General features: G+C 30.3%; 3 protein-coding genes and 1 pseudogene across 3 annotated transcripts; 2 read left to right on the top strand and 2 right to left on the bottom strand.

The window, feature by feature from the left end:
- Nucleotides 1–3738: 3738 nt before the first annotated feature.
- Nucleotides 3739–4757, bottom strand: LOC111277836 (germin-like protein subfamily 1 member 13). The gene is made up of 2 exons (XM_022864258.2): nucleotides 4470–4757; nucleotides 3739–4302 (listed from the first exon to the last, which is right to left on the bottom strand). The coding sequence occupies exons 1-2, from the start codon at nucleotides 4591–4593 to the stop codon at nucleotides 3749–3751; spliced, it is 678 nt and encodes a 225-aa protein (XP_022719993.1). The 5' UTR covers nucleotides 4594–4757; the 3' UTR covers nucleotides 3739–3748.
- Nucleotides 4758–7367: 2610 nt separating this feature from the next.
- Nucleotides 7368–8357, top strand: LOC111277834 (germin-like protein subfamily 1 member 13). Its single transcript, XM_022864256.2, has 2 exons — nucleotides 7368–7530; nucleotides 7625–8357. The coding sequence occupies exons 1-2, from the start codon at nucleotides 7407–7409 to the stop codon at nucleotides 8176–8178; spliced, it is 678 nt and encodes a 225-aa protein (XP_022719991.2). The 5' UTR covers nucleotides 7368–7406; the 3' UTR covers nucleotides 8179–8357.
- Nucleotides 8358–8452: 95 nt separating this feature from the next.
- Nucleotides 8453–10170, top strand: LOC111277525 (uncharacterized). Its single transcript, XM_022863953.2, has 3 exons — nucleotides 8453–9132; nucleotides 9393–9491; nucleotides 9749–10170. The coding sequence occupies exons 1-3, from the start codon at nucleotides 8605–8607 to the stop codon at nucleotides 9887–9889; spliced, it is 768 nt and encodes a 255-aa protein (XP_022719688.2). The 5' UTR covers nucleotides 8453–8604; the 3' UTR covers nucleotides 9890–10170.
- On the bottom strand, nucleotides 9951–11174 carry LOC111277524 (germin-like protein subfamily 1 member 11; annotated as a pseudogene).
- Between the last annotated feature and the right edge of the window lie 9415 nt (nucleotides 11175–20589).

Genomic DNA, 20589 nt, shown 5'->3' with positions numbered 1-20589 from the left:
TATACTTTCTTTCCTTTTTGTAATTGAAAAAGATCAAAGGATGCTAGTCACTGAAAATGCTGAATCATTTTACCTAGATGAAAGCATTTATCCAAGAGGGTGTAGTAACTCAAAAAGCAACTAAAGTGCATGTTTTATGTAAGTAATATTTACATCTTTCATAGATACAAGCAGGATTAAATGAAATTTCCTACCTACATTCCTCACAACAAAAAAGCTTTTCATCTTTTCCAATCGTTTGTTTAAAGGTTGAATGGTGTTGATTATTAAAATATTTAATTTTTAAATGAAGCAAAATAAACACAATTAACAGAATTCACCTAAAAAATAATATGATATTATTCCTAATGATTGCTTTTTATGTTGATTCACCTACTTGAGCATGGTTTTGAGATGCTACATCAACCGATTGTGTTCTTTCATGCTCCAAGCCAAAATGTGGTCCGTAGTCAAATTTTATGTCCACTAACTCAGAGGATTAAGGGTAACTTTTTTTTTAGTTTAATTTTTTCCTCCATATGCAAACGTTTAATATAACATTTAGCTAAATTACCTTGAAAGAGTATAAAGAGTGTGCTTACCTTGTCAAGTGTGCATTCAATATGAGCAATAAATGAACATTCATTACAACAATAAACATGATGATATAGATTTCATTCTTCTTTCAAAATATCATAATAATATTTTTTGCAATCATCTTTTCAAAATGATTTCATAACTGGAAGAGAATGTTTGTGATACTTATTTGTAAAAGTATATGGTATTAAACAGTCGAAATGAATGTTAAAATTGCATTTCACTCAATATTTAAAAATGCTCCCTTTAACATGTCTGGCAAAAAAATATGAATACTTGTTACATTTGAACTTAATTTTTTAAATGTGCTTTGGAAATAAGTAAGATCATGCTTGTGGCACTCATGTTTTAAGAAAGATTTGAGTTTGGTGTAAAGAACATAAAGATGAAAATTACATTTATGACAACTGTAAATACTTTCATTGTAGCCAAATTCTAGGTTAAAAGGTATTACAATTGCCATTGAAATTGTACTTGTCGTGTATCCTAAGAAGGTGTAAAAGATGGAAAAGTATGTTGTAAGATTTTGTTTTGGTATCTTAATCAAGCATGATTCATGTACAAACGACTTAACAAAGCATTGACGACAACCATAGGATAGTCCTGACAGAGGCTTTTTACACCAATTATAGCAATACTCATACTCTCTTATGACCATACTATAGTTGAAGATGGTCATGTAATGCATATGGCTAAAATGCTTAATCATTTTGCCTAAGACTTTAGAGTTTTGGGCTTTTAAGGTTTTGACCATTAGTTGAAGAAGCAAATAGGAGATCAAGGTTGAAACTACAATGTAGACAATACTATTTGTAGCAATGAGAAATAGTGAAACATTAATCCTAAATGAAATTCCAACCGTCAAACTTAAGAAATACAAAGAAAGTTGGTGTTTGGAGTAGAGAGGATGTGAAATGTTTCAAGGCAGCCATTGCTCAGCATATGATGGATGTAAAGGCCTAACCATCAAGCGTCGATTGCATCTATCACAACATGCCTTATGATTTTGGTATTCATCATAGAGCAGGTAGTGTTCATGAAGGAAAGGTTTGATATCCATTTCAAACAAACAAAAGAGTTAATAAATACACTTATGAAGAGATCGAAAAGAAAGGGAAAGAGGGAGCCATGAGGGATTGGAAAGGGTGTTATGAAAATATGAAGGTAAAACAATGAGTTTCCCCAGTGCTTGAACCATGAAAAGGAAAATAATATAGCTAAAAATAAACAGGTCCCTTCCTTCATCGAAAAGAATAATGAAAATAGTATAAGTTTATTCATTTTCTATGGTTGAAGAAAAGAATTAACTTTCAAAATTACAAAACAATGATTTTGCAGTTTTGAAGAAGATACTTCTTGTTAATATAAAAATTAGAATATTGGGTTAACGATTAAAGTGACTCATCAAGAAATAATAATAATTGCTTTTTCCCTTCCTCAAAGAAAAAAAAAATGAAAACATTTGTTTTTCCTCCACTTAAAGCATGGAATCGTTTAACTACGTGATGAGAACACTAAAGCAAATTTTGTTTTAATGACCTAGTGAATTTTAAATTATTGATTTGAGGCAAATTTTCTTTTTTACTCGAGAATGAACAATTTTTTTAATGAATAATTTTTTGTCTTTTAAAAAAAGAGAACCATCCTAAAAATTTTAAAAAAATGTTATTTTACTTTCTTTTTTTATTTCTCCAAACATTGAAATAATGTATTGGTTCAAATTGAAATATTTTATTTATAAATTGATTGACGAAACCATGAATGTCATTGGATTCCATAGTTGGTATACATGAATTGCTCCAAAAAGCATTACTCCATATATGAAAAATTAGTAGATCTCATTAAACTCATACAAGAAAGCATTACTCCATATATGAATAATTAGTAGATCTCATTAAACTCATACAAATATATTATTATGATATCATAAGAGAAGAGAGACAAGTAACATTATTTATGAAAATAACTATTTGATATGAATGAAAAAAAAAATTCGTCATATTGTTCGTAGAAAAAAGTCAAAGTTTTCAACTAAAACAACAGCGTTTAATAGTTTCTAATATTTATTACTAAAATGTTACTGCCGCTTCGCATGGAGATTTTTTAATTTTTATAAAAAATAATTTTAGAAATTTTATCGTTTTAGTTTTTTATTTTTTTAGACTAAAAAAAGAGTTTGAAAATATTATATCTAACGCTTTTTATATGGTTGTTTGTTTTGATTGGTTATTGTTAATTTTTTGTAATTTATTAAAAAATCTCAAATCTAGTATTTTTAGTTTTTTAATTTTATACTTTTTCGTTTTTAAAAGACATTTTAAAAAAATATATTTAATTTTAGATTTGATAACTTTTAAAGAATTTTTATTATTTTTTGTGAGAACTTTTAGTTGATTTTCATGTAAGTTATTTTTTCAATTGATTAAATTTAGTTGTATTTTTTTATGTCTTAATATGTGATTGAAATTTAATATGGTAGTTAGTTTTAAGATTTTGATAGTTAATTTTTTCTTGGATAAGTTAAATATATTTTTATGGATTTTTTTTATTATTTAGGTGCTTTTTTTTTTTTTTACAAAAGCATTGGAGAGTATTAGAATTGCCAACAATACATTATCTTCCCTACACTGGACTCCTATTATTCTTTTTATTATAATTATAATTAAGTAAATAAAATTTTCAAAAAAAAAAATTAGTTTTAAAAAATTCTACATGGTAAGTAAAGAGTTCACCACATGTTAATATACTAACCCATAAAAAAATATTTGCATAAAAATTTTAAAAATAAAAAAAAATACACATGAGGCAAGCAATAAACTTACCACATGTCACCATTCTATCCATTAGTGATTGTTTTAATATATCGGTTATAGATAATTCATTTTCTTTTTATTTTCATTTCAATCTTTAATTTTTGATTTTTTTCACAAGCAAATCTTTAAATATACTAAAAATTTGAAAAACAAATCATTTAGTAAAATTAATATAGTAATAATAATTAATAATATTAATATCCAATGCTTGACATAGACGCTTACATAACCATGGATACATAAGCATTGTTTTTTTCTTTTGCAAAAAATAAATCGTTATTATAAGGAGGGAAACAGGTTAAACATTATCCCAAACAAATTACAACACCAATTCAAGTATGATGAAATAAATGCTCTCCTTAATTGTTAGCCCACCAGAATTTGGACTGAAGATTTTTCACCACGTTCTTGTCCAATTGGAAGGCCTTGACAAGAACATCAGGATTAATGGGAGGGTTTGATCCAAACACCGCATTGGCAATTGTAATGACACCAGGATTCTGGCTGCTAAAAGCAGCAAAGGCAACAGCATTGGTTTTCCCCACATTGAACTGGAAGTGAATGAGGCCAACAGGGAAAACAAACACATCTCCAGGGTATAGGACCTTGGTGAAGAGGCGATTATCTGGGTTGGATGTAACAAAGCCAACGTAAAGTGTGCCCTCCACAACGACTAGAATTTCCGTGGCACGAGGGTGAGTGTGAGGGGGGTTTAGGCCACCATAGGGTGCAAAGTCAAGTCGAGCCAATGAGATGCCAAGAGTGTTAAGTCCTAGTATTTGTGCAACATTGACTTGAGTCACGGTTGATCCCACTGGATTTGATGTGTTTCTTGGGATGTTGAGCCCCGAAAAGAAGAAGTCTTCTGCTTTGGCAAGCTTTGGATCCTTGCAGAACTTCCCATTAACAAACACTGCATATATGAAGAGCAAAAATATGTTATTTTCATTATTCCATGCAAAGCTTTTAGATTGTTTTAGATAGTTTTCTTGCCTATAAATTTTGCTTCCTGCTGGGTTGCTTTGTTTTAGGCACATATTTGAAGTAAGTTTAAGAATAACAGAGAAAAATAGAACATACCACTATCCTTGGTGTCATTGATGGCGATGCAGAAGTCCTGGAGAGGGCTAGGATCAGATGCATAGGCAAATGAGGAAGCCAGAGCCAAGAGAGAAATTGCTAAGAGGAAATGAGCACCTTTCATTGTGATAATGTAATTTCTAGCTTAAATCCTGTAAGTTTGATAGCTTTGGAAGGGATGAGAAACTTTGCTGGAGGACATGCCTATTTATAGATTAATTGGAGTCTTTGAACAATTCTATAATTTCTTATTTACAAGAAGCAAAAGAAAGATTTACCAAGTCTGCTTCGATTTTTTTTTCCTTCTAAATTTCTGATGAATTGTTCTTCAACCACTACCCATGTCTATTCATCGAATCCCCTATCCTTATGCTTACATCAACACAGTATTGTAATGGAAGCAGTCATTTCCGTCATTAAATTATGTCTTTTGCAGTACTTAATACAAAATGAAACCATTTGTTGACTTTAGAATAAATCCAAGGTTGCTAACTGAGGCTGCAGGCACTCCAGGTCATATAAGATACAATTAAAAATAAAGTTGATAATAGTCCTTGCTGAGAATCATTACATTTGGCTCTGTTTAAACATGCAACTGGCCTGGGCAGGTTTCTTATGCTGCTGCTCATTCAAATATAAATTTCTGGTATAGCTTACATTACCATGCTGGCATGGCTTTATAATTAAGTAGGAAATCATGGCTTTCAAATTTGACCTGATCATGTAAACATTTTTCTGGCATGTAAGGGCATGAACATATACACTGCTACTCTTAACTATATAGGCCTCTATCATCTTTCTGATTCTTACCATCCAAATTTAATGAGATTATAGGTGCTTGAAAATTGTTTGTGATTTTCATCTGATCAGGCCTAATTAATTTCTTAGTTACTTAAAATGTTAAAAGACAGCCATTGTGGGTTTATCTTCACTCTTTTTTTTGGTACGAAGAACGTCGCGGCTGCTGGAGAAGAGGTTGTATAGCCAAATTGGGAATAGGAGAAGAGGTTGTAGATGCAAGAATTTGAACTCCAAACCTGCTGAATGCCATCTCTTAAGAATAACTGCATAAACCAATAAAACTAAGCTGCAAATTCAGTTTATCTTCACTTTCACTTGAGAGTAATTAATATTGAAACCTTTAATATGATTTTTTTTCCTTCATTTTCTGCTCCTTTTATTGTTCTTGTTCACTGTTTTAATTGTAAAAACGATTTCGAAGAATTGCTGCTGCAGGCCGGCTGAAGGAGGGGTCCTGCAAGAAAAGCCTTGGAAAGATTCAAGACTGGTTTTGTATCTCTAGATAAATTTACATTTTCTTAGTTGACACAGTTCAATCTTAGATATGCATGGACAGTCAAACACATTTCATGTGAATTTGTCCATTATAGATTGGAACTGTTCAGAGATTGATCAATTAATTGGCAAATAATGAATTGCTTTGAAAAGATCACCAGAATCATGTATAACTTAAGCAGGAAACAATCATGGAAGAAGTGAGGATATATATGAAATTATGAATTAAAAATCAGAATTCCTAGCTCTTAGTTCCGTATGAACTATGGGAGATGAACTTTTCAATTTTATTCTCCTGAATTTCTCTTTGGTTTATTTTAGGCCCTAAAGATGGTTGACTTGCTTAATAAGAACAAGAAAATCAAAAAAATTGCTAGAAAAATGTGATTCGATAAGGACAAAAATCTCGATAATAAAGGATAATAAACCATTTGTCTTATGCTAACATAGGTTCATGGAGAATAATGATTTGTAAATTCAAAACTATAATTTATTATGAAGAAATCTCACTCTGCAAAATAAAATAGAAGAAATTTGTTCTGAATTGGGAAGGAGTATGAACAATTATGGAGAAAAGCTCCACATTCTGGCTACTCTTTTTTGGTGAAAAAAAAAGTTTAAGGTGAGGGGAGGCTTCTGTGTTTCAGCATCAGGACAAATCGTACAAATCACCCATTTAGGAGGACTGTTCGAACCTAGGACACATTCCGCATTTCCTTTAACTTAGATGAAAGTGAGACTCAATGAACCTTGGTCCACTACTTTAATTTCTGTGATACTGGAAAATTAAAAGAGCTATCATGGTATTCTTTTAATATCTTAGTGCTGGAATAGTTAATGTCAGTGCTGAGAAGATGATGCTGATGATAAAAGGGAAAAACACATCAACAATCTTGACCAAGTCATCACCATTTCAGGTTTATTAGCAAGCATAGAGTTGATATCCACCTGAGAACCGCCTGCTACTCTAATTTTATTATCTACATCCACAATTCTCATACTTTTTGCTTCCATTGCTAAGTTCTATTTTGGAAACAAGTAACTTATTCAAGTCCCAGAGGTATGTCAGATTAGACTTTGTCATCAGCTGAGACAAAAAAATCTATCAGAGATATATATAAACCCTGAAGCCTTAGGTTTACCATAAAGCTTGGTTAACTATAAATGTAATCCGCAAATGGAAAGCAACATAGAATAGAAAATAGATGCCCTGGCTGCTTCACCATTATAGATATAGAAGCACAGTAACCTTGAAATTGTTTAAGGGGCAATAAATGGGAAATTATTTTAAAGTCAATAGAGTAGTTAAACAAACAAAGAAAATATTTGGTACCTAAAAAATGACCAGTTCCATTGCAAAATGTACTGATGTAATTATGGGAAGATTAAATTTGATGAGGATGAAGTCGCAGATCATAGCTGAAGAATGATTCATCTAGATTTTTGTTTAAACAGTAATCACTTTAGACTTGGTAAATCTTTCATCTTTGTTTTTAAAAAAAAATTAAAAAGAAGGGAAATGAATAGACCTGTTCAGCGACTGCTATCTATAAATAGGCATGCTTTCAAGCCAGATTTTCTCACCCCTCACCAAGCAACAAAACTTAAAACAATTTAACCAAAGACAGCTACCTTACAACAATGAAAGGTGTTTATTTCCTTGTGGCGTTTGTTCTGTTTGCTCTGGCTTCCACACTTGCCTCTGCCTCCGACCCCAGCCCTCTTCAGGACTTCTGTGTAGCAATTAATGATACCAAAACTGGTGGTATGTTCTTTAATTCTTCTTTTGTTTTCCTTGGAATGTGTTCATGTCAACACCTATACTAAATACAGAATGTTTTTTCTTTCCATTTATGCAGTTTTTGTTAATGGCGAGTTCTGCAAGGACCCAAAGCTTGCCACCCCAATGGACTTCTTCTTTTCGGGGCTCAACATTCCAGGAAATACATCAAACCAACTAGGATCAAAAGTCACTCCAGTCAATGTTGCCCAAATACTAGGACTTAACACTCTTGGCATCTCATTGGCTCGACTTGACTTTGCACCCTATGGTGGCCTAAACCCCCCTCACACTCACCCTCGTGCTACAGAAATCCTAGTCGTAGTGGAGGGCACACTCCTCGTTGGCTTTGTTACATCCAACCCCGATAACCGTCTGATCACCAAAGTCCTATACCCTGGAGATGTCTTTGTTTTCCCAATCGGTCTCATTCACTTCCAATTCAACGTAGGGAACACCAACGCTGTTGCATTTGCTGCTCTCAGCAGCCAAAACCCAGGGGTTATCACCATTGCAAATGCAGTCTTTGGCTCTAACCCTGCCATCAATCCTGATGTTCTTGCTAAGGCCTTCCAGCTGGATAAGAACATCGTTAACCAACTTCAACACCAGTTCTGGTGGGATAACAACTAGAGTAATATTTCTGCACCTATGAAATTTATGTAGTAGCTTGTTTTGGATGATGTTTGTCTTGTTTCTCTCATTGAATTTAGTATAATTCTTTGGGTTGAAATACAAAATAAAGATGTTGCTTATGTACTTTGGCTTATGTAAGCCTCTCTGTACTTTAATTTCATCATATAATAAAGGAAAATGAATGAATTTGTTTCCTTCTTGGAATTATTGGAATTTGACATGGCATTCCCTCATTGGTTTGTCAGTTACAACAACTGTCACATGATCTAGATTTAAGAATCATCCGTTGACCCCTCAAAAGTTATATATAAACCCTTCACAATTTCCCTGCCTTTTCCCTCTTCCCCTGCACGCATTTCAAGCAAGAAACACAGTCTCTCTAATAAAGATTGAAAATTTGAAGAATCAACCGAGGCAGAAACAATGGGTGACATGAACCAAGAACCAGACTTTGAAGTTCCAAACCAAGAAGAAGATGATCTTCAACTCCAAGAATCCATCAACCTCTCCGGCCTCCACCTTGACAGCTTCAAGAACAACCACCAAAACCACCATCCATGCATAACCTGTGCCTGCAATGTCACCGCTTCCAACCCAATGAAACGTCCTTCTCCTGAACCAGTCTCAGAACCCAAGTCCAAAAAACCTTTGCTTGACAGTCACCAGTACTCCCTCGCTGGCTTCTCCAAGATCCCCCTTCCACAGCTTCGCCGCTCCGCTTCTGACCCTTACACCCCTCCAAAAACTAACCTTTCAGAGAATGCAAAGGCCTTGGATGATACCCCATTGTCAAAAGGAAGTGCTTCTTGTTCAGCATTGCCTCCAAGGGCCCCTGCTTTAAGCAGGTCAATATCTGATCCCATTTTATCTCCTGGTAAGTCCTTCTCAAGGTCTTCATGCTTCAACGAGATGGGGATAGAACTGATCAAGGAAGAGAGTCCCAGTGTCAAGGTTGGTTCTTTCTTCATTTAAAACTGCTTCTTTTGTTTCTTTTTTTAATTGGGTTTATCTATTTTCTTGGTCCATGATTGATTCTTTTTCTTGGAACCGTTGGGTCTGGTTTAATTTTCACATTGCTTGTTTTCTTAAGATGTTTGTGGTTAGAGGAAGTGTCTTAAACATTTTGGTTCAAGATGGATTCTGAATGTTAAGATTTTGACTTACAAAAAAAGAAAAGCATATTAAGGATTTTATATGTATGTTAATGGCAGAGATTGAGGAGAATGAAGGAGCGGATGAAAGAGATGAGACAATGGTGGGATGAGGCCATGCGAGAAGTTGAAGATGTGTGGAACACTGAGGCAATAAAGGTTTGCTTTTCTAATTTTTTTAGGATCAAGTTTACTAGTAGCTGTTTGATTGCCAAGAAAATGGTATAAGGAAAAAGAACTTTTGATTCTTGTAGTTATTCTATATCAACAATGGTAGCGAATTTTGGGGGATATAGTGAAAAAAAAAACACAAACAAACAAATTTCTGAACTTTTTTAACATTTTAGATGGTTGGTTTTTATCCATTTAGCTTGCATTTTGTCGTTGGTGTTGACATGTCAAGTTTATTGTTATAGGGTGATGGTGAGGTGGATTGTGAAGAGGCTGTGAGAGTGGAGAAAATTGGGGAATGCTTGGACCTTGATTTCAAGTGCCCTTGCGGCAAAGGCTATAAAATTCTTCTGTCTGGAAAGAACTGCTATTACAAGCTCATCTAGATTTGGTTTAGCAATGGCTTCAAAAAGTTCTTACCATCAATGATTGAGAACTCATCAGTCATCATATTTCGACTTCAGTTCTATTGTTAGGATTTATTCTTCTGGCACCTGCACCAGTTAGAGGAATTGCAGCTATTATTTCCATTTAGGTCATATCTTCTTTGAACTACGTTAGCTCATTCTTTTTGGTCAATTTTCATTCACCTATGAACAAGAAGGAATGTATCTTGTTGTATTTCTTCTATAGATCCCTAATGGAATAAATACTTCTGTCCAATAAGATCCAGATATATCTTTTACATGTGTTGTCCAAACTGGGAAACAACTTGCTAATTTTGTAATATGCTAAAATCCGTGCAGACAGGCTTGCATAAGCAGAGGTCTATAAGGAACCTTTTTATTTAATATTTCGAAAAGAATTGTTGCTATGACAAGGGATCTCAAACATTGTTCAACATAAGCTGCAATGTAGAAACATTTCTCCAATTGCTACCCCATCAGAATTTGGACTGAAGATCTTCCACCACATTTCTGTCCAGGTTAAAGGCCTTGGCAAGAACATCAGGATTAATGGTTGGGTTTAATCCAAACACTGCATTTGCTATGGTAATAACACCTGGATTCTGGCTGCTCAAAGCAGCAAGGGCAACAGCATTGGTCTTTCCCACGTTGAACTGGAAATGGATGAGACCAACTGGGAATACGAAAACATCGCCCTTGTTCAAGACTTTGGTAATTCTATGATTATCCGGGTTGGATGTAACAAAACCAACATAGAGTGTGCCTTCCAAGACGACTAGAAATCTCGGTGGCACGAGGGTGAGTATGAGGAGGGCTTAGGCCACCATTAGGTACATAGTCAACTCGAGCCAAAGATATCCTCAGAGTGTCAAGTCCTGGTATTTGTGCCTCATTAACAGGAGTGACACTTAATCCAACTGGATTCGAGGTGTTTCAGCGGATATTGAGCCCTGAGGAGAAGAAATCATCTGCTTGGGCAAGCTTTGGGTCTTTGCAGACCTTCCCTTTGACAAACACTGCATGTAAGTAAGAAATGTTAGTCAATATCATGCCATCCAAAACATCGGATTTCACGTAGTTAGAAAGCAGCAATGTACTAGCTTCAAGTGTAGACAGAAAATAGAGCAAGAGAAAACTTACCAGCATCCTTGGTGTCATTAATGGCTACACAGAAGTCCTGAAGAGCACTAGGGTCGGAGGCAAAGGCCAAAGACGATGCCAGAGCCATGACGAAAAAGGCTAGGAGAAAACTAAGGCCTTTCATTCTTGTAAAGATAGCTTTGTAGCTTAACAATTCTTAACAAGTTTTATTGCTAGATGAGGTATGAGAAGCCTTGCATGGATGGATGGCTATTTATAGGTTGAAGCCATTGAACTAGTCTATGATTTTGCCTTATTTATTTTAGTTATTTAATTTATACCAAATCTGAAAGTCGTTACTCGGCATCTATTATTTTAATTACTCTGTAAGTCATTCTTCAACAGGCCTGCACACTTATGCTAATCTAATTCCTCTTCCTCTGCTTACATCAGTACATATTGAAATACAAGAGATCACTTTTAAGCTGTCATATGTGCCGGTCTTTTCTTTCTTAACTTGTTCTGTTGAATTATAGGTCCAGCTATGTTCTAATTGCATTTTATGGATTGAAAGTGACTCACAACAATATCTAAAATAAAATTGGTCCTAGTTCTTGTTGAAAGTTCCCTTTCACAAAATATATAAATAAATAAATATATATATTGACATTCTTGCAGCTGATGCAGGTGTCATACAGCTTCCAGTCACATATGAGGAATTGCTTATTCTTCATAATATTACAATATATTTACCATCAAGTAAAGGGTTTGTAAGATGGAAATCAATGCTTTCATGGGCTATGGACTTCGTTCCATGAAAATCTGTTCCTTTCAACTGATTTTTCACCGATTCATTTAAAAATGCAAAAACTTGAGGATGTTGTTTTCGAAGAAATAGCATAATAGTATAATACACCTTCATCTCCTGAAGAAACTGTCTAGGTTGACAACAGCAGACAAGTTTTTATTTTTCAAAAAGATGGTGCAGCCTGAGAATATAGGAGTTGCAAGTGTTGGAATCTGAACTTCTGATCTGTTGGATGCCAGTTATTAAGTTAGAAGTGATTGCATGAACCAATTGATTTAATTTTTGGGTTCAAGGACAAGTTTCTTTTGATTGCCTTTTATCCAAAATTTTTTAATTAAGCTTATTCTTGTTATATAAATACAGATGAACCTAAAAAATTCATTCACTGTAATGTCCCTTCTATTCATATCTTTCTGGTGTAGAAGTTTTTGAGCATCAAAAATCATTGCAATCTGGTGAAATAATTTGCATACAATTCAAGCTATGCAAAGAATTATTGGTGATGCAACAAAATATGGAGCTGGATTCAATGAGTCTGGTTCTGTATGATGCAACAGATTGAAATCTCAACTAACTACTTATGAGTGAAAACTATTGAAATTGACTCCCCAAATTCAAACATATGCCAACCAAAGCTGTAATCTTTTATAGTCAGCTTCCATTTTTACTCTGAAAACTATAGCCTAGGGTTACTGGAATGAATTGAAATTGATGAATTTGTGCCTTGTGTTTTAAACTGCTTATTAGGACCCTTAATATACTTCACAGAAACAAATTTAAGATGTGGATTATACTACGGAAGAGGGTCGTTAAGGCTTTGGTAAATGATAATGACATCAGATCCTCTAAACAATATTGAAAAACTATGGAAATTGTAGTCCCTTATTTATTTATATTAATTTTTATATTCAAGATTATCGAAAAATTGAATCTTGATCACCAGAATTAAGAATTCCTTCTTTGAAAGAATGCTAAATTAAGCAAACGAATATGAATATTCCAAAGAGCTTAATTCATTAAATTCATACAATCACTTTTAAAACGTAATATTCAATAAGTTTGAAATCAAATCCAAACACTTACAACTTATTCTCTTATTTTCATATTGTAATTTTTTATTACCAAAATTTATCAAAGCAATAATCAGACGACGAAATTAGCCAAAACTAGCAAAGAGAATATCCAAAATTCCAGTACGAACCGATTTGAGAATCATAGATCACCTAAATAAAAGCAAAAGAAAAACATCCTACTAACTTGCAAGTACAACACAGAGCGAATGAAATTACAAACAAATCCAATATGGAAAAGCCGAAACCACTTGAATTTTGAACATTAATTTAAACAGCTCACCATAGAACGCAAGAAAACTATCTACCACTAACTGTTAACATTATCATCTAACTTACTTCGTTTCATTTCCACCAACTTGTTAATAATGATTTTTTCATCATCTTCAAACAATCACCCAAGATAATTCCTTAACTTTCAAGTTTTGATATCCTCATCTCTAAGCAAAGAATTTATCCGTCGATAAATAGATATGTAACTAAAAATATATTAAATAATGCGAATAAATGCTTTGTTTTGTCCTGAATTTGATGAAACTAATGCATTAAATGCGAAAAAAAAGTTTTAAAAAATCATAACCAGCACTATATAAACACCTGTTAATCAGGCCCTTCCTTTATTACTAAAAATTATTGCCGTTCAAATAATTATTAAAGAAATCTCTCCCTCTTTTAAGAAATTGCTACTAACTTATTTAAGTTTGAAGGAATTGAAAATTGAAGTCGGTAATCCGAACCCGGATAGACCCGCAAAATCTGAAAAGCAATCTGGTATATTCTGCAATTTCAAAGGTTGAATAAGAAAAGAAAGAAAATCTCTGTATGTACCATGTAAGAAAGCGTTGTATTATCTAAGAAAAATGTAGAATAAAAGCATTGTTTTCTTTTGAATTTGGTGAATACATTGATTAAATACAAAAATTTTTACGCTTATAAGCACCCGTTGATTAGACCCTTGAACCATGATCGCTGAAATCAAGAGTCTAATATTTTACTAACAAATCACAAGACAGAAAATTATAGCTACTAATTGCTGAAGCATATTTAAGTTTGAAGGCATTGAAAATTGAAGTTGTTAATCTTGCCCGGGACGGTCTTACACGACCAGCAAAGGAGCTGTCAGCATCTATTGCAGCCGTGGAAAACAATTTCGGTGTATTCTGCAATTTCGACGGTTGAACAAGAGATGAGAAAAATGTAGTATTTTAGAAGCAACAAGGCAAAGAATGGCAAATTCAAGCTTAATTTCTCATGCATCAGCATGTAATCAACTACTGATTTTATGGATTAAGCAGTATACCTTGACCATATGAGCCTTTTCTTCCTTGATCCACCCCCTAACACCTTTCTCAATACTTTCTCGCAGCTTTATGATGAATTCATCGGAAACTTTCGGAATCGAGGCAAAGAATCATTAACATTCTAATCATCATCATCATCATAATCGTCATCTCCTGATTTAGATAATTCAGGCACTTCCAGTATATTTAGGATGCTCTGCAGGCAGTACTAACGCTAAAGTTGGTGAATTGGTATTATTATTTAATGAAAACAAAGCAATTAGGAATGCATGGCTATAATATTACTTTACGCATATTTGCTCTTTCTCTTCGGACTCCATGATCAACGTCTGAATCAAAGGCTTCCTTATGCTTTTGAGCAAACTCATCCACCAGTTTTCCAAAATCCCGGGACATTATATAATTTCAATCCTGCATCTGCATCAATTTATGTTTAAGAAAAATTACAATAATAATCAAATAATTTTAATATATATCAATAAAAAGAACCAATTAACAATAAATTCACGTATAATTAAACGAAACTCACATAATTTAGGATAAAAAAATACATATAATTTTCTATACCTTAATTTATTAAACAAGGCTTTTCAATTCATCAGTTTTTTTTTTTAATTTATTTTCATTTAATTATTTTTATAATAACTAATATTATGAACTTTTACTTGACATTAAAAACTTTGATAGTCTTTGCCATGGGAATTAAATCAAGAACATGAACAAATTAGCATTTTTTCAGATAGCAAGATTAAAGAAGTAGAGATACAATCTTATGTTTTGATTGAAAGAAAACATATCAAATTGTTAAGTATGTTTCCCTATATTATATTACACAAATTTTAATCACCAGTTATCCAAAAAAACAAACAAACATAATTTAAAACATCGTACCTCTTCCAACCATTTTTGCAAAAGGTGTTGTGTGCAGCGGTAAGTACTACAACTCTTTATGAGACAGAAAATAAAAGTTAAATTAGGGTTAGGGGATATATAGGGTATTAAAGGGTCTCACCAATTTTTTTTTTTAATTTCGATACCCTTAAACCTCTTATCCTAGTAACCTTTTCAATTTACTTTAATTCGGATCACTAAAATTTTTGGGTATCAAAAAAATTTAATAGTTATCAAAATCTTAAACGGAATCAACACAATAAAAAAAATATGTTTAAAATTAGTAAAAATGAACATTAATTTGATCATGATATCTAAATAAAACATGGTCATGTCTTTGATCCCAAATTGTTGGAATTTGCACCTTTGAAATCAATCTTGTATATAATTTGTTGGTGCTGAGCTCCAACCTAAAGGTATTCATATAAATACAAAAGAAAATGATGATTAGAGATAAAGGCAAGGGTGTTCTCTACATTTACACTCCGACACACAAGTTAACAAGGATCAGGTTGGAAAATGAATAAGAAAGTAGGAAAAAAAGAAAGATATAGGTTAAATGAACTTAATTTCATAATGTTTGAGTTTTCTTATTTATAGATAAGCTGAGGAAGATAAAAATGAAACATTTAGGACAAAACCAAGCTGAGGTAGCACTTACTATATCAGGCCAATCTGATATGTCAAGTCGGCGCAAAATAATCAAAATATCCCTGATTATCTGCTGAAAGCTTTGAGAGAAAAAAAAATCATTATATCATTTTGATCGTTATATGCCCCTAACAAAAGTCATTTTCTTAGAGTAAATTAGAGATTAAAGACAATGAAATTAAGCATTCAATCCTATTTGATTTTAGTGGTTAATGGAAATTGTTTTATGCTATTATCCTTTATTTGTTTCATATTATCAAACAAATATTGTTATTTACATGATTCGATCAATAATCCTTGAGATTTACTATATGGGAAGGAAATTTTTTTAGTGTATTTTACTTTCAAGCAGAAGAATAGGAAATACTGCATCATTTAAAAGGATATCTTCAAAATTTTATATCCTTGTTTGAATATGCAAATCTTTCGATGCAAACTCAATCCTAAAAACTCTCTTGACTAGTAAATTAATATTTTATTTATAATTGTGATTAATAAATTGATTATAACAATTCAAATTTTCGAAGTTTAAATATAAAAAATTATCATGAACGACAACAACAATAGATTTCAAAGAATAATCCGATTACATGATTTATATTGATATAATGCCAAATTGCCAATCATGTTTGCAAATAACTTCAACTTTTTATTAAAGTCTTTTGAGATCTAGAAACATTATATTTTTAATTAATGTAATTTAAATGTAAAATTTGAAATCTTGATTGTAGAAGACTTTTATTTACAATAGGTCATTTAAATGTTAAAGGTAAGTAAGTTAGAAATGTAAAAAAAACAAATTAAATATAATTTATTATATGAAACATTTTAAAATTTAAATTAAATTAAAATAATTAAATATAGTACACATAAGTCATACTCGTAAGACAATTATTTTTTTTTATCAAAAGTTTTGAAGTTCATTTGTTTATATAAAATTTGCTTTTTTTATCTATTTAAACTAAAATTAACGTCACTTAACACGTTTACATAAAATTCATCCAAAAACTTTATTAATAGTACACATGTATAAAATTAGTGAAATGAATATTATTGTGATCACAGTGCAATTAAAACGCCCAGAGAGAGTGTTTCATTAGATTAAATTTTTCATAAAAATAAAACAAAATCTTTTTAGGTTTTTTTATTATTTTACCAAACTCAAAAAATATTTGTAAATATGTTATAATTTGGGATGAAAATAATTTTTATGATAAGTTTCATGTCCACGCTTTCCTACGAGAGCACAATGAACAATTAAAGAAATTTAATTTGTGAATTTAATGGCATTCAAAGAATAGTAATATAATGTCATGAATTTAGAGATAAAAGAATGAGCAAGGGAAAGAAGATAGTGCATTGAATTATAACATTCAAAGTATTTGAAGTTTATATGAGTTGATCACAAGGATCATTGGGTATAAAACTATTTCATTCATTAATTGTAGTTGATGATCTTTATTTTACATTAAAAAAGTAAGAAATGAATCTACTAATGACTTTCCAATACATAGAACACATATTGATTCACAAAAAATTGTTTCACTTAATTCTTAAAAAAAAAAATAGTTTCAATTAATTACACCAAACTAAATCTTTGTTAAGAAAAATGATAGATTAATAATTAGAGGAGAAATAAAATAAAGATTCAAAACTTGTGAGAAGTAAAGATGTCAATTTTACATAAATCCAATAAGAAACTCGATTTTTCATTTAATAGAGACAAGTATGAATATTAAATTTTGAGGATAAGTATAATTTTGAAATACCCATATGATATGGGTTAGGACTAATAATATAGCATACATCTCGTATTCATATTTGATATATTTAAATATATATTTAATAAATATATATAAATTAAAAAATTAGTATGTTATGTTTATTAGGTCCAGGTTTTTATGTTATCTAAACTTAGTATTTTTAAATTTAAAATATATAGTACTTTTAATGTCTTAATGAATTTTATATTTCAAATTAAATAATAAATAAATAAATAATACCTTTTATTATTTACTAATAAATATTTTTATAATATAAAATATTATTATTTTATTACTATTGATATTTTTAATAATTTAATAATAAATATTATTATTTTAATATTTTATATTAATAAAATAATATGTTAATAATAATAATAATAATAATTTTGTTATTTAAATGTTTAATATATTAACATAAAAATCTAATGCTATATTTGGTTAGATATTAATAAAAGAAATGAAATGAAAGTTTTTTAGAAAACTGTACATGTACTTCTTATTTTTATAATTAAAATTAATAAAAGAAATAAAAAGAATTATAATAACTATTGTTAGGATAAATAATGAAAAGAAAAGGAAATAATTCATTATAATTTTTTTTAATTATAATTTTTTTTTATCAAGTAACATATAATATACAAATATATATTTATACTATCTAATTTATATAAACAAATCTTTCTAAACAAAATTGAACATGTTTAATATGGTAAGATATATTAGCTAGTTATTGATTTACTCTTAATTTTGTGTTTAATTTAACTTTTTAATTGCTTCTAACAATAATTTAACTTGTTTTGTTATTAAAACTTGTAAAATCATAAAATATTTATAAACTGTAATGTTATATAAAATATTCATAAAAAATTATTTTTGTAAGAAGTGTCAATTATATAATCAAATCTAATGTCATAATAAAAATATATAATATAATATTTTTTTATAATAATAAAATTTTTTCAACTTTCCTTAACTCTTCTCCCAAACTGAGATATTAAAAAAATAATAATTATAAGGAAAACTAAAAGTCATTAAGTTTTTACTTCTTTCTTTTCCTTTAAATTAAAAGTTTATCTAAACAAAAAATAAAGTTTTTCTGTTCCATTACTTTCTTTTATTTTCTTTTTCTTTTCTTTCTCTCACCTTAATTCAAACATAATATAAAGGTATTGGAATTATCCATACCTATTATACTCGTGAAAATGAAGATGAGTATAAATTTAAAATACCTATTAATTATAGATACGAAAATATATATAATATAAAAAACTAAAGATTGGGATGAGCAATGCTTTATCTTTTTCATTGACATCCCTAAAAAGAAGTTCCACCATCAGTTTGACTCTCTTGGATTCAAATGAAAATAATCAACAAGCTACTTTTATTAGAGATTACAACGGGTCAGGTCGGGATAAAATTTTGCTCGTCTCGAACTCGATTCGAAAATTTTTTTATTTTTTATATTTGAATCCGATCCGAATTTAAATTATATAAACCATACGCGATTCGACCCGAAATTAATAAAATATTATTTTTTAAAATATAAATATATATAAATTAAAAATTAAAATTTTAAAAATAATTTTTTATATAATATCGAGTCGGGTCAAATTTGTCTAAAATCCGAACCCGATCCAACCTCGATTATTTTTTAATAATATCTGATCTGACTCGAAACTCGATTTAAAAAAAAAAAAAAAAAACCGATCCTATGAGATTGGATCGGGTCAAAATCTATCGATTCCGGATTGGATTGTCAATTAAAAGCCTTCTAATGAGTTCTTAAATGATTTGAGTATATTAGTTAATTGAAAATACCCTTAAATAAAAGGAAAAATAAAAAATATCTTTACTTTTCTAAAATTTCAACATGAACCAATAGTTTTTGTTTAGTACATAAGATGCTGCAGCCTAGAAATAAAAAAAAATTATAAATATTAAAATTCAAATTTTAAATTAGTTGAATATTATTTCATAAAAATAATTGTTCAGTTTTCAACTGCTAATTTAAAAAGCTGACAAACTAAAATAGATGTCGATCTCTTTCGGCGAGAAAAAGACATTAATTCAAAGTTTTTCATCTATAAAAAAAAAAAAAAAAGAAGAAAAACATTTCAAGAATCAACTGACAACCTAAGAAATGAGATATAGTACATTTAATTATTCTACATATTTTAGATTGCATAAATTGACTAGCGATTGATTTTTTTGCGTTAATAAATTAAAACTTAACTAAATAATTAAATTTATATACAATGAGATTTTAACTTAAAATCTTAAAATTTTAGGATTTTTTCTTTACCATTAAATCAAACTCTCATTGACTAAATATAAATATAAATATTAAGCGGCAATGAGTAATAATTTATTTTTGAGGTTTCAACCTGACTTATTCCAATATGAATTATTTTTTTTAATAAAATTTGATCAAGATGTGCTGATTTTTTTTTTAAATCACGATCGAATCGAAAGCTTTAGAGTATTTCATCAAAGGTATATATAAAATATATTTTTTATTATTTGAAAATAGGTTTAATAAATTTAATAATTGAGAATTTTGACTTCAAATTGACATTGGATTTAAGCGAGATGGGCTTTTGAAAGACAAATGGGGTAAAGTTAAAAATGAATTTAGAATGATCTACCCTGAATATGTAGCATATATAAAAGTATCTATATTTCCTTATTTATATTTATACATTTATATTATACTAATAAAGTAATTATTTGACCTTAATTTAACAGATTAACACATAGATTAGCACATCTTAGATATTTGAAATTAATTAATTTCAATAACTATTTTGGCATTGATTGTCCATATGATTATTAAATTCTAATAAACATAATAAATTAACAAATAAGTGAATAATTTTGCTTGCTTATTAAATGAACTAAAAGATTAAGCAATAAGGTGTTTAATTAGTAAGGAACTTGATAATGATTGTGTATTAATGAGATGTTTAATTTGTAAGGAACCTAATAATAATTGTGTAATGTTATCTTTCTCAATTAAATTTTACCGTCCTCATTCTTCTGAGATATTTTGATAAGATACAATTTTAATTGTTCACTTTTATTTATGCATTTATTGATTATTGATGAAATATGT

This window comes from Durio zibethinus, chromosome 7 (genome assembly GCF_047325235.1).
Source record: "Durio zibethinus cultivar Kanyao isolate XHJ-2024 chromosome 7, ASM4732523v1, whole genome shotgun sequence".
In the NCBI taxonomy this organism is placed as follows: domain Eukaryota; kingdom Viridiplantae; phylum Streptophyta; class Magnoliopsida; order Malvales; family Malvaceae; genus Durio; species Durio zibethinus.
Note: the sequence above shows the minus strand (reverse complement) of the source record. Positions and strands in the feature narration are given on the sequence as shown.

Coding starts and splice junctions, on each gene's coding strand:
- LOC111277836 (XM_022864258.2), bottom strand. CDS start 4,593: ATGAAAGGTGCTCATTTCCTCTTAGCAATTTCTCTCTTGGCTCTGGCT. Junction 4,303..4,469: donor CAATGACACCAAGGATAGTG/GTATGTTCTATT, acceptor TCATATATGCAG/TGTTTGTTAATGGGAAGTTC.
- LOC111277834 (XM_022864256.2), top strand. CDS start 7,407: ATGAAAGGTGTTTATTTCCTTGTGGCGTTTGTTCTGTTTGCTCTGGCT. Junction 7,531..7,624: donor TAATGATACCAAAACTGGTG/GTATGTTCTTTA, acceptor CCATTTATGCAG/TTTTTGTTAATGGCGAGTTC.
- LOC111277525 (XM_022863953.2), top strand. CDS start 8,605: ATGGGTGACATGAACCAAGAACCAGACTTTGAAGTTCCAAACCAAGAA. Junction 9,133..9,392: donor AAGAGAGTCCCAGTGTCAAG/GTTGGTTCTTTC, acceptor TGTTAATGGCAG/AGATTGAGGAGAATGAAGGA. Junction 9,492..9,748: donor GGAACACTGAGGCAATAAAG/GTTTGCTTTTCT, acceptor TTATTGTTATAG/GGTGATGGTGAGGTGGATTG.